Source organism: Vombatus ursinus, unplaced genomic scaffold, assembly GCF_900497805.2.
Source record: "Vombatus ursinus unplaced genomic scaffold, bare-nosed wombat genome assembly UNPS02014811.1, whole genome shotgun sequence".
In the NCBI taxonomy this organism is placed as follows: domain Eukaryota; kingdom Metazoa; phylum Chordata; class Mammalia; order Diprotodontia; family Vombatidae; genus Vombatus; species Vombatus ursinus.
Genome location: NW_020954589.1, coordinates 12,024,973 through 12,038,377, shown reverse-complemented (window position 1 = coordinate 12,038,377; position 13,405 = coordinate 12,024,973). Strand labels below are relative to the sequence as shown.

Below are 13,405 nucleotides of genomic sequence, written 5' to 3'. Positions count from 1 at the left end.
GGCCCTTAAAGCCAGTGGGAACCTCCAGCTCAGTAAGGCCTTCCCCCACCCACCCACCCCCCATCCTCTGAGAGAGAAGGATAATTAATGCTAATGAACACATTTAGGCTGGAGAAGTGCATAGAAGCCAAACTGGTGTGGAGTTAGACAGGCATTTCAGGGGTCTCATGGACCTCCTTAGAAATTTGAGGGGGGCGCAGTGGATGGAGCACTGGCCCTGAGGTCAGGAGGACCTGAGTTCAAATCCGGCCTCAGACCAAACACTTGACACTTACTAGCTGTGTGACCCTGGGCAAGTCACTTAACCCCAATTGCCTAAAAAAATTAAAAAAAAAAAAAAAAGAAAGTTGAGGAGGGTGGACAGAGAGGAGCAGACAGAGCCCAAGCAGTATGAAGACTGAAGTACCAGGCCCAAGCCAGGTGAGAAAGTAAAAATAAAAGGGAGACATATACCTAGTTGGGTACTTTGAAGATAGGGAATGGAGACTGTCATTGTGATTTAGTGGGAAACCAGAATGGGAGTCGAGGCCCAGTACATTCTCATCCCAGCTCCACCAGTAACTCATTGTGTGACATTGGGCAAGGCATTAACCATCAGTGGACCTCAGTTTCCATATCCATAAAATAAGGAGTGGACTAGACAATCTACAAGGCTTTTCCAACTCTTTCATTTCATGAATCTTTGACCTGAGGTCTTAGTCATAGTCTCCATCTTGTCTTCTCTGGCCTTCCCTGGCCTTCCCCATGGGCCCTTGGGACCCACTGGGGGTCCTAAGGAGACAGTAGGGAGAGACATGATTAGAGGAAGATGGGGCTAGAAAAGGAGAGTAAACAAGGAGTAACAAGTAACAAGGAGTAACCTGAGGGGAGTTGAGGAAATCCCAGACAGTTGGGGACAGCTGTGTGCTGGGTTGGGGCCACAGGACACACAGAGCCACAAAGAAACTGTATGAAAATTGAGAGTGAATCAGGGAAAGAGTGGACCTGGTTGGAGAGATGCTGTCTCAAAGGAACTCTCTTTGGAGTATTTGCTTGCCACTATTTTCTCTCTGCTTAGGTCACATCCACAAATGTTGGTTAAACACCTACCATATGCAAAGCACAGTGCTAGGCCCTGGAAATATAAAGACAAAAATGGAAACTGTTCCTGCCCTCAAGAAGCTTACATTCTCTTGTGCTTATCTCTAAAGCTCTAGGGATAGAGGCAGTTAGGTGATGGAGTAGATAGCACATTGGACCTGGAGTCCAGAAGACCTGCATTCATATTCAACTTCAGATACTCACTAGCTTTGTAACCCTGGGCAAGTCACTTAACATCTGTCTGCCATAATTTTCTCCTCTCTAAAATGGGGATAATTATAGCTTCTGCCTTCCAGAGCTGTTAGGAGAATAAAATGAGAAAATATTTGTAAAGTGCTTTGCAAATGTTAAAGTGCTATGTAAATGATAGCTATTGTTATTATTATGCCCAGACAATTGGCAGGGCCAAGATGGGTAGTCCAGAGGCAGGCTCAGACACTTAGATCATCCCTTCAACGTCCACATAGACACATTGAACACATACTTCACAACCTGAGACACAGGGGAAAGGTCAAAGTTGGGAGATCAAAGTGTATCAAATTGGCCCCCAAAATAAAGGTGCTTCTGAGAGACCCTCACCTCCCTCAGAGAGGAGGCTGGGAGGATCCTGAACTAGGGGTATGATGTGGGTGGAGGAGGGATCTGGGGCCGAAGCAGATTACATCCTAGGAACCATCAACGAAGAGAATGGGGAAGGTAAACTAGGTCCTGAGGTTGCTTTACAAATGCCGCCGGTTGAGAATGGATGTTAAGAGCCTTTGGGAGAGTTTCTTCCTAAACCTAGAAGCTGCAGAAAGTAGAATGTGTCTGGACTTAATGTTCAAGATTCTGATACCCATCCTCTCCATACCTACCCTCCATACTTATGGAAATGAGAGGCATCATGGTGTCATGGATAGTATCTGAATGACACCATTTTTTAACTGCGTGGCCACAGGTGCAAGTCACTTGGGCTCGCTTTCTTCCTCTGTAAAATGAGGGGGGGAGGGGTGCCTAGAAGAGGTCCCTTCCAATGCCAGATCTGTAATCATATGAAATTCTCTGATCAGAGCTCTTCGGAGGTCAGCAGGTCATTCCCCAGCCCAGTCTCCCTTGCCTCCACCTCTCTGTCCCTCTCCAAAATACTCGTGCTGCTGTCCAGCTGCTTGCGTGCTCTTCTCTGGATGTGGCTACAACCCCTTTAGATGATGCTCAATGGGAGCTGGAGTGAGTGGAAGCTCTGTATGTCCCACAGAAAGCAAAAGGCAAAAGACATCCTTGATCATTTCAGTTGCCTTGGATTGTAGTCCCCTTCCTCATTTTGGGGTGGTAGTAGGGAGAAGGGAGTGTGTCCCACCCCCTCATCCCAATGGCCCGGGCCCCTGAGGTTTCCTGGAGCACTGATTGCTTCCTGCACTCCCTGCCAGGCCGGAAAAGACAGGAAGTGATAGAGGAACTGGTGAGAGAGAGAGAGAGAATCCTGTATGTGTGAGAGAGAAAATAAATGTAATGTGCCTGTTTGTGTAAGAGGATACATGTGATATGTTTGTGAGAGGAGAAGGACCATGTAAAGTGACTGAGACAATGTATGTATTCGTGGCACTGTGTGGTGACTGTTTCCAAGCTAATGTGTGACTGTGGCTGGCTTTATCTGTGAGAGAGACTAAGACAAAGACAGTCAGAGAAGAAAATTATGTGTGAGACTAGAGCGGCAGAGACACTATATGTGACTATGTGAGATTGTATATATGTGCGAAACTAATATCAAGTGTCAGAGATTTCGTGTGACTTTCTATGAGACAGTGAGGAATGACCCTGTGACTCTGCAGCTAGGAGATACACTGTGACATGCCGTGGCCACGTTTGTTTGTGTGTGAAGAACTGTGAAGGAGAGATGCTATAGTAACAAATGGATGGAAGGAGATTGACATCCAACATGTTATAAGACTGTGAGAATTTACGTAAGAGGGCAGGAGGAGAGGGGAGAAAGAAGAGAGAAGGGAGAAAAGAGGGGATGGACATGCACACAAAAGAGAAACATCCACAGAGAGGAGAGATACACAGAAGGAGACACAGGGGGGAGAAGGAAAAGAGACACAGAGAAAGAAGATATAGAAAGAGAGGAGAGAGTTGACAGAGATGAAAGGTAGGTAGGAACAGAGAAGAGACCAAGTCAAGAGGTAGGAAGAGATACACAGAGACATTGACAACTCTTTGCCCTATGTGTATGATAAATTTCGGGTATTTGGACGACACTGTGACTTTGAGCTCTGTGTGTTTGGGTGATGGAAAGGGAATTAACGAATGCTAGTATGTGTGAGCCTGTGAGAAAGCTCTCTGTTGTCACATCGGGGAACTCGAATGTGAACCTGAATTCGCTCTGACATCTGCAGGCCAGGGTTACATGTAAGATCACCAGGTATGTGTTACCTAGCTGTCCCTTCTTCCCCCACCCCAGTCACCTGCTTCTTTCAGGATCGAGGCCAGAGGCTACACAGGACAGTCAGCCAGGCTTGGGGAGCTGGGAAGTTCTGGTTAAGCTGTCCTGAGACAGTAAAAGAAGGGGCCTGGGGCACAGCTAGGCTCTTTCCCTCTCCAAGAGACACAGACCAGGACTGAGGGGCTCCTACCTCCTAGACTCAGAATGTTAGAACTGAGAGGACCCTTACAGGCTGTTTAGTCCAACCCTTTCTCCCTCCTTCTGCCACACCCCCAGAACCCCACTTCCTACCCTGCTCCTTGCTCCTGGCAGTTCTTATTTCTATGACTCCGGCACTAAAAGGCTTCCCTGCAAAAAGAAACCATGCCCAGACCCCAGCATATCTCTTTCTATGCCCCCTACTCTTCTGCCTGTCCCTCTCACAGACCTCCTGAGAGAACCCCACTCTTTTGCTCCCAAAGGATCCTCTTTAACCGCTCCCAACCCCCATGCCCCTCTGCCCATGTCCCTGTGTGCATGTGGAGAGAGTGAGGCTGCCCAGCCCAAATTGGAAGCACATTAGGAGGAGGAGGAGGGGGGAGGGGAGAAGGGGAGGAGCCCCCTTTATCCCTCCCTCCCTTCCCCACCCCCCTACTGCCACCACCACTAGTCTGCCTAGCCAGGCTCTCCAAATTGCTTCCTCCTGTAAAAGGCCCGACCCTGCTTCTCAAGGGCTACAGCCCCTTACTCCCCACTAGTTGGGGGTGTGGTTGCTTAGGCTGAATCTCTCTAAAGGACTTCAGCTAAGGGGGAGCCAGGTGGGCCCCCCAGCCCAAGGCTGCAGTGTGGCCACGTCTGAGGAGGAGCTGGCTGGCAGCTGGGGAACAGCTGGCTTTCAAGTGGGGGTGGGGGTGGGGGGAGGGGTGGGGAAGGGGTATGGGAGGGAAAGGCAATGAAGCAGCTGGCAGTGGGTAATGGGATGGGGGGTGGGGAAGGTCCCAAAGTCCTAAGAATATGTGAATCTCCCTCATCCCTCCCTATCCCAGGCCTTTTAGCCAACAAGTTGGGGGGGGGGAGGTGTGCAGTGCTGTTAGTGAAGGTGAGGCTTCTCCTTCTCCCTATGGATATAGGAAACAGCTACTGATTGATCCTTACTTTTTCCCCCACTTGAAATATTCAGGGGTTCCTTACCTGTGGTTGAGCAATGCTTCCCTCTTTATCCCACACTGCCCCACTCCCTGCACTTCCCTAACATGGGATTTACCCTGGACCAAAGCTAGAAACTCAAACTATGCTTGGGTGAGGACCCCTCCCACAGCTCAGAAAAGTAATCAGTCAGGGGCTGGTGCCCAGGGGGTTGCATCTCCAAAGTTCACCCTTCTCACCAGGATAGCAATTTCCTGTAGCCAGAGAACATGTTAGGCCTCTCCCTGAGGGTGGGGAGTGGGGGAGAGGCTTTGGGCCCCTGGGAGATTCTGCAGTCTTGCAGAGCTGGGCTCGGCTGAAGATAGGATCCTAGATGGGCTAGGGGCTGTAGAGGGTGGGGAGGGGGAGAGCCCCAGGCATCCAGAGGCTTAGCCCCAACCACGTGGAGCAGTCCAGCCAGTTCTTCTGGTGCATCAGGCCCCAAGGAGAGTGGGCAGGCAAGAGGCCCCTTATCTTCTCACCTGTCCTAAAGCCTGCTCAGGCACCTTTCCCTGCCCTCCCCCCCACCACTCCACTCCCAATCCCAAGCGAGGGCAGACCATGAGGAAGATTGAGGACCTGGACAGAGGGAAGGGATGAGCTATATCTGTAGATAGGAGCTGAGTGGGGAGTGGGGTGTGGAAATCTAGAGGTCACAGTACAGGGAGCAGATGGCTACAAGAGAGGAAAGAGACTGTCAGTAGCTAACAGGGTTGGGTCCAAGGCCAGAAGAGATTGCCATGCCTTGCACATAGTAGGCACTCAGTAAATATTGTGGATTAGAGATTGGAAAAACTAAAGTCAATGGCAGAAAATGGGAGGGGGATAGGTTTTTGCATTCACATCGTTGAAGAGTGAACATGGTTGGTGGGGAGAAGATGGACTGTCCATGGGGGATGAAGGACAGGTTCTAGGTCCTCCAGAAGCTCTGATTGGGATGCTTGGGTCTCTCCAGCTCTGTCTCCCTACTGCTGCTGTGGTCTCCTCACTCTAGCACTCCTCCCATTCCTTCCTTCTCTGGTTTTCTTTCTCTTCTCCATCCTCTCCCTACATTTTTCCTTCTCTTCCACTCTCTTTTTTCTCTCTTCTTCAGGATTTCTTTGTCCCTTTCTCCTCTTCCTTTATCCCCGTCATTTGCTCATTCTCTGTTTCTCTTCCCTTTTGGTCTCTTTGTCTCCCCTTCTCTGTTTTCTTTCCTCCCGAACCTTCCTTTTCTATCTGTTTCTCCTTCCGCATCTTCTTTCCCTCCCTTTCTATCTTTTTTCTTTCTGTCTTTATGTGTATGTTCTGCTCTCTAGCCCCCCTCTCCTTCCTGCCCTCCTTTCTTCTATCTCTCTTCTGCCCTTTCTCTTTTCCTTTTCTCCTTTCTGTTCCAATCTCTGAGTTCTTTACCTGTGTCCTAGTTTCTATTCATCATTGTATCTCTCTGTCCATGTTCACTTTATCCCTGACTCCCTTTCCTCTCTCGAAAGTGCTGGATTTAGAGCTGGGAGCCCCAGAGTCTAATCTCGGCTCTGACATTTACTGCGCCACTCACTGTGGGCAAAATGCTTCATTTTTCTGTACTAACTTTCCTCATCTTTGAAATATTTATACTACCTTCCTCACAGGATTGTTTGGGAAGGAATAGTTTGGTAAACTTTAAAGTGCTCTATAAATGTGAATTATTATTATTAATCAATGGCATAGTCAAACACTATAGAGGTTGTCTACAGCCTGGAGAGACTAAGCAGGGGGAGGAAGAAGTAAGCTGTAATATCTCTAAGGAAAAAGGTGTTTCCCTCCCATCTATGCTGCTGCTGTAAGGGGAGAGTCTCCAGCATTGGGGGGCGGGGGGGAAGGGGGCAAAGGTTCACACCCTTGTCTCCCCTGGGAGACAAGAAGCTGAAGGAGTTTCATACTACACTCGGCCCTGCCCCCATTCCCAAAGGCACTGGCTGGTCAGTCTCCCTTCCCTGACCCCGGACCCCTTCTCCCTTCTCAAGGGATGGGCACTGGAGCCAGAAGTGGTCTGCTCAGCCTTATTACTTTGAGCAAAGAGACTTCTGAGCCCCACCAATGGGAGGGCTCTGTTAGTTCTCCTCTTTGAAATTCCCACTACTCTAGCCAGCATGGTAGAGTGGGAAAAGTACCAGAATTGAAGGTAGAAAACCCAGACTCAAATCTGCAATCTACTACTTATGGCCTGTGTGACCTTGGGCAAGTACTTCCTCTCAGTTTCCTCCACTATGAAGTGAAGTGTCCCTTCTGGCTCTGACTCCAGTGCTTCTCTGATCTCAAGGCCCTTAGCTGCCCCTCTCTAAGCCACTAGCCTATCACCTCTCTACCCCAACCCTCCCTTACTTTTTGTCCCCAGATCCTAGCATGTGTCAGAAGGGTCCAAACTGGCCTAGCCACTCAGGATGGTAGTGACGATGGGGGAGGTCTGACTTTTCTTCTTGTTTCTCATGAAACAACCTACTGATGTCACTAATGTGTATCTTAAGGGACATGTTACAGAAGAGGCAGCTGAGGCCCAGAGATGTTAAGAGACTTGCCCAAGGTCATAGAGGTAGGTAGCAGGATTTGAACTCAGGTCCTCTGACCCTGAATTCCATGCTCTTTCCCCTGTGCCACGCTGATTCTCAAAGTTCCCAGGTTCAGGACACTGCCAGGGGAATAATGAGGAGAGCTGCCTTTGTGTAGGAGTGAGTGTGTAACATTTGCACACATCCATGTTCCTGGATGTGTCTTCATGTTGACATATGTATTCATGTGTCTTACTGTCTGTGTATGTGTCTGAGTGTTAGTAACTGTACTCACGCGTGTGCCTGCATATTAGTAGTTTTGTGTTCATGTGTCTGAAAGTTCATTCGAATATAAGTGCTTTTGTTGGGTGGGGGGGGTTCTTTTCTTCATCCCCTTCCCAGCCCCCATTCTGCTCATTCTGGGCACCCCCTCTCTTAGTTTCTCCCTCACACTACAGCTCATCAGTTGTATGTAGTCCTGGCCAGGGGCAGTCTGCTCCCCACCCCCCCAAGTCAGTCCTGACTCCTGCCGTGTTCTCCTTATTTGGCCACAGTGCTCCCGAGGGGGGCGGGGCGGGGGCTGACATCACCTCGAGAAGGGGGGGCACCAAAGCAGGGAAGGAGGGGCAGGGGGTAGGGAGTTGGGGGAGGCAGAAAAGTTTCTTTAGCGATCCCTGGGGCTGCCAGGGCCCCCCACGCTATCCAACTACTGCAGCTCTGAAAGGCCAAGACTTCGGGGCTGGCTTCATGGAGGGAATAGTTCCCCGCCACTCCTTCACTGAGAAACCCAGGGGTGTGGGGGAAATATCTGACAAAGTGCGGGCCCAGAAAACAGCCCCCTCCCCTTCATCTTCCTCCTACTCCTACTTCTAATAGATGGACTTAACTCTGCCTGCCCAGAGACTTGCATTTTGAGTGTTTTACATCCTGGTTTCCCATCCACAAGAAGACAAATTCTCTGGGGCCTGGGGGCCTCTCTACTTGGCCTCGTTGAGCCCCCCTCCCCCTACAGCACTCACACTTCAATCTCTAGGTCACTTGTAGCTCCAGTCTCTTCCTTTCCAGGGGGCTTTGAGGGAGGTGGAGAGGAGCTCTGGGACTCCTGGGAGATAGAGGGGAAAGGAAACCCAGGCCTCTAGGCTTCCTGGGGCTTCCTGGGGAAAGGTCCAGGGTAGGGATCAAGGACAGGGAGAACTTTATGTATTGTCTTCTTTATCTTGTCTGGTTCCTTGGTTTGGGATCTCTCTCTTTCTCTCTCTTTTCCTCCCCCCTCTTCTCTCTCTCTCTGTCTTTCTCTGTCTCTATCTTTGTCTCTCTGTCTTTCTTTCCTTCCCTCCCTTCCTCTATCATTTTATGTCTCTGTCTCTCCTGACCCTGGAGTCAAGACTTTAGTTCAAATATAGCCTTAGACAGTTACTAACTGTGCGACCCTGGGCAAATTACTCTGTCTACCTCAGTTTTTCTCAACTGTAAAATGAGGATAAAAATAGCACCTACCTCCCTGGGTTGTTGTGAGAATGAAATGAGATAATTGTAAAGTGCTTAGCATAGTGCCTGGCACATAGTAGGCAATTGATGTTTCCTTCCTTTCTTCCCCTTTATCCTCTCTCTGCCTCTCTCCCTCTGGTTTTTTCTTTCCAGTTCTCTTTGTTTCTCTCTTAATCTGACTCTCTCTCTCTCTCTCTCTCTCTCTCTCTCTCTCTCTCTCTCTCTCCCTCTCTCTCTTTCTCTGTCTCTTCTCTTTTTCTTCTCTCTTGTTCCTCTCTCCTCTTTCTGTTTCTGTCTTCCTTCTTTTTCTTCTCTCTCTCTCTCTTTCTCTCTCTCTCCCCCTCTAATCCTGCAATCAGAGAAATAATTCTTGAGTGGACTATCAGGGCTTTGGGGACAGGTTTCTAGGTCTTCACTGGGGCCTCCTGGGTTCCTTCACTTGCCCAGACCTGACCGACCCTTGGCACAAATGCTCCCTTAAATCCAAGAGCTGATGCCTAGAGTTATTGCCATGACAACCAGGCACCTTCTTTCCATAATCCCAGGACGTGTCCATCTTCACATCTAGCTGAAGAACAGGATTCCCCCAGATACCTTCCTTGTTTGCCCCCCTTCCCCCAGCCAACCCATCATCACCTTTGAGGCTTTCTGTGAGCCTCAAAGGCTCAGGGGGAAAAGACCTCCTGTCTCCTTGACTTCCCCCTTTCAATTTATGCCCCATTCAAGAAAGCTTCCCTGCCCTCCCTTCACCAATTCTCACTGACTTCCCCCTCAACCAAACATCAGACTGGAAAAAAGTGGCCACCCATTTGTCAGAACAGAGTAATTGTTGTCCTAGAACAGATACCTTATCCTGGGCTACAGAGGGTATGGGCCTGGGGCTATAGAGAGTCAGTCATATGGGACCTGGAGCTGTGAGAAATTGTTAGGGTTCAGAGCACTAATGACTTTATATGGAACTGTGTAAGTTTATGCAGACGTGTGTGGGGAAGACATCACAGTGTAGTGGGTGGAGCAATAGCCTTGGGTAGAAACTGTCTTTTGTCTTTCTTTGTATCCCTAGCACTTAGCACAATGCCTGGCACATAGTAAGTGCTAATTTACTAAGAAGAGTTGAGTTTGAACTGTTGTGCCTGTGTTTGCTAACTGTGTGACCCTGGGCAAGTCATTTACCTTTCCTGAGCCTCAGTTTCCTCATCTGTAAAATAGAGATAATAATAGCCCCTGCCTCATAGGGTTAATTGTGAAAACCAATGAGCTCAGGTATGTAAAACATTTGGCAAACCTATAAGGTGTCAATCTATATCGGTAGCAAGAGTTTCCTTACTGAGAGTTTTTTATACCAGTGAAATCACAATTCTAATCCAAAAGTGAAAGTGCTTTTAAAATGTGAGCTATGATTATACAAGACCATATGGAATTGGATGGCTCCATGTGAGTCTCTCCAGCAATATGTAGGCCTATGAGAGGTTTTTAGTATCATGAAAGTCTGTGGAGTCCTTTACATGGGGTATATGAGGTCACTTGGGACTGTGTATAACTAGGGGGGTGACATGGAACTGTCCTTGGCAATAGGAACTATCCACGCACCCCTGCACATGCCTTTCCAAGCTCCTCCCATTCCCACTGATGGACCCCTTTTCCTTTAGCACATAATCTGGGCCATTTATTAACACAACTTGTCATGACTAGTTCTCTGTGTGTAAATTCTGTCTCCCCACATGGACTATAAGTTCCTTGAAGGGAGCAGAGGGCTTCTCTTATCCCACAATGTAGAAATTCAATAAATCCTTCTTGGATAAATGAATGAATGAGAATGGAGTCTCAAAATGCTTTGAGATAAAAATAGCACCACGAGAGCAAGGGGCGAAAACCCCAAAGCTAACACATCAAAAGTATGGATGGATGTTTGAGGTGAAATGGGTGGGTGGTGACAGCCAAAAAACCTGGGAGTAGAAGGAAAAAATGAGTCACTGGTCCTTCCTAAATTCTCCTTTCCCTCTGTACCAGCCATATTAGTGATATTCTTTCGTTAGCCCAAACGATGACCGAGCTCTCCCAGCCCTTGTACCCTTTGAGCACAGACCCAAAGAGTACTGGATTTGAAGTCAGAAGACCTGGGTTCCAATATGGCTATGTCCTTTACTACCTCTGTGACCTAAAGCAAGTCATTTAATCTTTCTGAACCTCAGTTTCTTCATGAAGGCGTTGGACCAGAGGACTTCCCTTGAATTCTAAATCTGTGGCTGCAGAGAGCAGTGCTTGGAGGAGGTCACTGGGGTGGGGGCTAAGGACAGCAGCCTGTCACCCAAACACATCCCTTCCTCAAAATCGTAGAGTTGTCAGCCTCTGTTGCCATCCCTTATACACACCTTCTTGGTGGAGAGGGTGGAGGTGGGGTGACGCTTGAGGCACTGAGCAGACGGCCTGGGAGGTGGGGGGTGGAGGGGAAGGGTGAGTGTGGCTTTGGTTTGGGCAGAGCTGGTCTAGCCAGTTCCATGACCCCCATCCTGTCCCCTGTTCTACCAGGTCCTCGCGTGCCCAGCGGGCTCGAGGCCAGAGCCCAGAGCAACCAGCACAATAGCGTCCAACAGCTGGAACACCAGCAACAGCCCCGGAGAGGGCCGGGATGATGGGCCCGAGGGGCTGGACAAAGGGCTGGACAATGATGCGGAGGGAGTGTGGAGCCCCGACATTGAGCAGAGCTTCCAGGAGGCCCTCGCCATCTATCCTCCCTGTGGTCGGCGTAAGATCATCCTCTCAGATGAAGGCAAGATGTATGGTGAGTGCTAGGTTGGAGAGCAAGGCCCTTGTGAATAAAGGGAGCCTCCTAGGAAGGCGCAGAGGCATGGCTTCAGTGTGGAGCAAACAGGTAACAGGGTGGTGGCTGCAAGGTCAGGGAGGCCTGGGAAAGGTGGGGTCCACTGGGCTGCCCTGAGCTCCAGTCCTCCCTCATGGAGTGGTTCTCTCCAGAGGTTCCCCTTCTATTCCTCACCCCTCCCTTTGCTGCTCTCTGCCCCCTCACCCAGCCGGTTTGGTGAAATAACCCCTGCGCCAGCCACAGACGAGTTTGGGCGTGTGAGCCCGTGTGTCTGGATCAGGGCCTCCTCCTGCTTGTCCTCCTCCCCGTCCTCCTCCTCCTCCCCCTCCTCCTTTTCGTAAACAAGCCAACTTTGCCCCCTTCCCCAGTCCATGGCCAACACTCTCCTGCCCCTATCTACTGTTTCTGTTCTCAGCTTTACCTTCCCTCCCCCAAACTATTTGTTGGTTTTGGGGTGACTCAGAAAATGGGTAACTTCTGCCCCTAGGCTCTTAACACCAGGATCTCTGGGATGTCAGGGGTCCCTGACTGAGCTATGGAAGGACTTGTGTTGAGGGAACTGGGAGATACCCCACTAGCCCCAGAGCTACCATGGGAACCTAACAAGCTGGACAGAGGCCTTTTTGTGGGGTAGCTGCCACAGAGGGTGGATGTTTTACTACTGGGTGCTGTGGGCAGAGCAGAGCTGAGGCCCTAGTCAGACACTGTTGGTCATACTAGCTATGGACCCAAGAGAGACAGCTGGGCTAGGGGCTGGGGCTAGGCTCTTTGTGGAGGTAGGAGACAGAATTCTAGGTTTGAGAAACCTGAAGGGGTTGGGGTGGGGGGGCAAGTGTGACCTGAGTTGAAAGTGTATTGGGCAGGGGAGAGGCTCACATCTGTCCTCTCTTTGTTCCCCCAATCTTATCCATCTCATTTGTGCTCTTAGCCCATTACCCCCAGTATGAGTTACTTTTTTTATTGCCAGCCCCCCAAACCAAAAGGAAGTTTCCCCTACTCTTACAGCCCCTGGTGAGCCTGATCCAGAGCTGCATTTTTGGGATGACTCTGCCTGCTGACGTGCTGGGGCTGGCCCCTGGCCAGCTCCCCCCACCCCCCCAAACCGGCTCTCCCAGCTGCAGCCCAGACAGCTGGCGGCCACTTAAAGAGACAGGCCCTTAGCCTTTCAGCCCAGGCCAAGAGAGAAGGGGAAAGGGAGGAGTCTCAATATGGAAGGGACCAAAGGAGGTAGATTTGGGTGGGAAGGGCTGACTTGGGCTCCCAGTCCCACCCCCTCACCCCCAATTTTCTCATCTCCATGAGAGGGCCTCTCTCAGCAAGGAGATGCCCTAGGACAGGGTTGCCTTCCCCGGACTCACTGGGTTGCCTGCCCCTACCCCAGCCCCACAGACTAACTGGGGCAGCCCCAATGGGGTATTTTTAGCCAGGGATGGAGGAGTGGAGAGGGGAAGGCGGGAAGGGAGGAGGAGGGAGGGGAGACGGAAGGGTTTGGTTTAGTCAGGGGAGAAGTATTCCAGGAATGTGACTGTTTTAGGGGAGGACTTGGGGTTGGGGGTAACACAACTGGGATTTGGTAGAATGGGAAGTGGGCAGGAGGAAACATGGAGAATCTTATACCTTCAGAGACATACACTTGAAGAAACACATACCAAGAGCTTCTGGGCCCCCCTCCCCCACATTGCCAAGTTCCTTGGGTAGATGCCAGGTACCTTCTGCCATTTTCTAGGGCTTAGGGCAAGATCTTCTGGCTTCCTAGGGCAGATATCATCCCCACCCCCACCAGAGACGAGCTCCCCACCCTCTTCCAGCTAGAAGGGTGCGTTTTCAGGAAGCTGACCAAGTACCGTGACACACACAGGGCATATACACACCCTCCTAAAGATAGATAGATAGATAGATAGATAGATAGATAGATAGATAGATAGA

The 13,405-nt window shown here is 50.1% G+C and overlaps 1 protein-coding gene across 4 annotated transcripts in view; it reads left to right on the top strand.

Annotated features, from left to right (window-relative positions):
• TEAD3 (TEA domain transcription factor 3) overlaps positions 1-13,405 on the top strand; it is a 32,995-nt gene that overhangs the window by 2,015 nt on the left and 17,575 nt on the right. For 3 of the 4 annotated variants that reach the window (XM_027876511.1, XM_027876513.1, XM_027876512.1), the window contains exons 2-3: positions 7,150-7,214; positions 11,188-11,440. In XM_027876511.1, the coding sequence (XP_027732312.1) occupies positions 7,185-7,214; positions 11,188-11,440 (283 nt within the window). In that variant the 5' untranslated portion in view covers positions 7,150-7,184. The remainder of the gene's footprint in view (positions 1-7,149; positions 7,215-11,187; positions 11,441-13,405) is intronic. The other variant, XM_027876514.1, reaches the window with a different exon arrangement.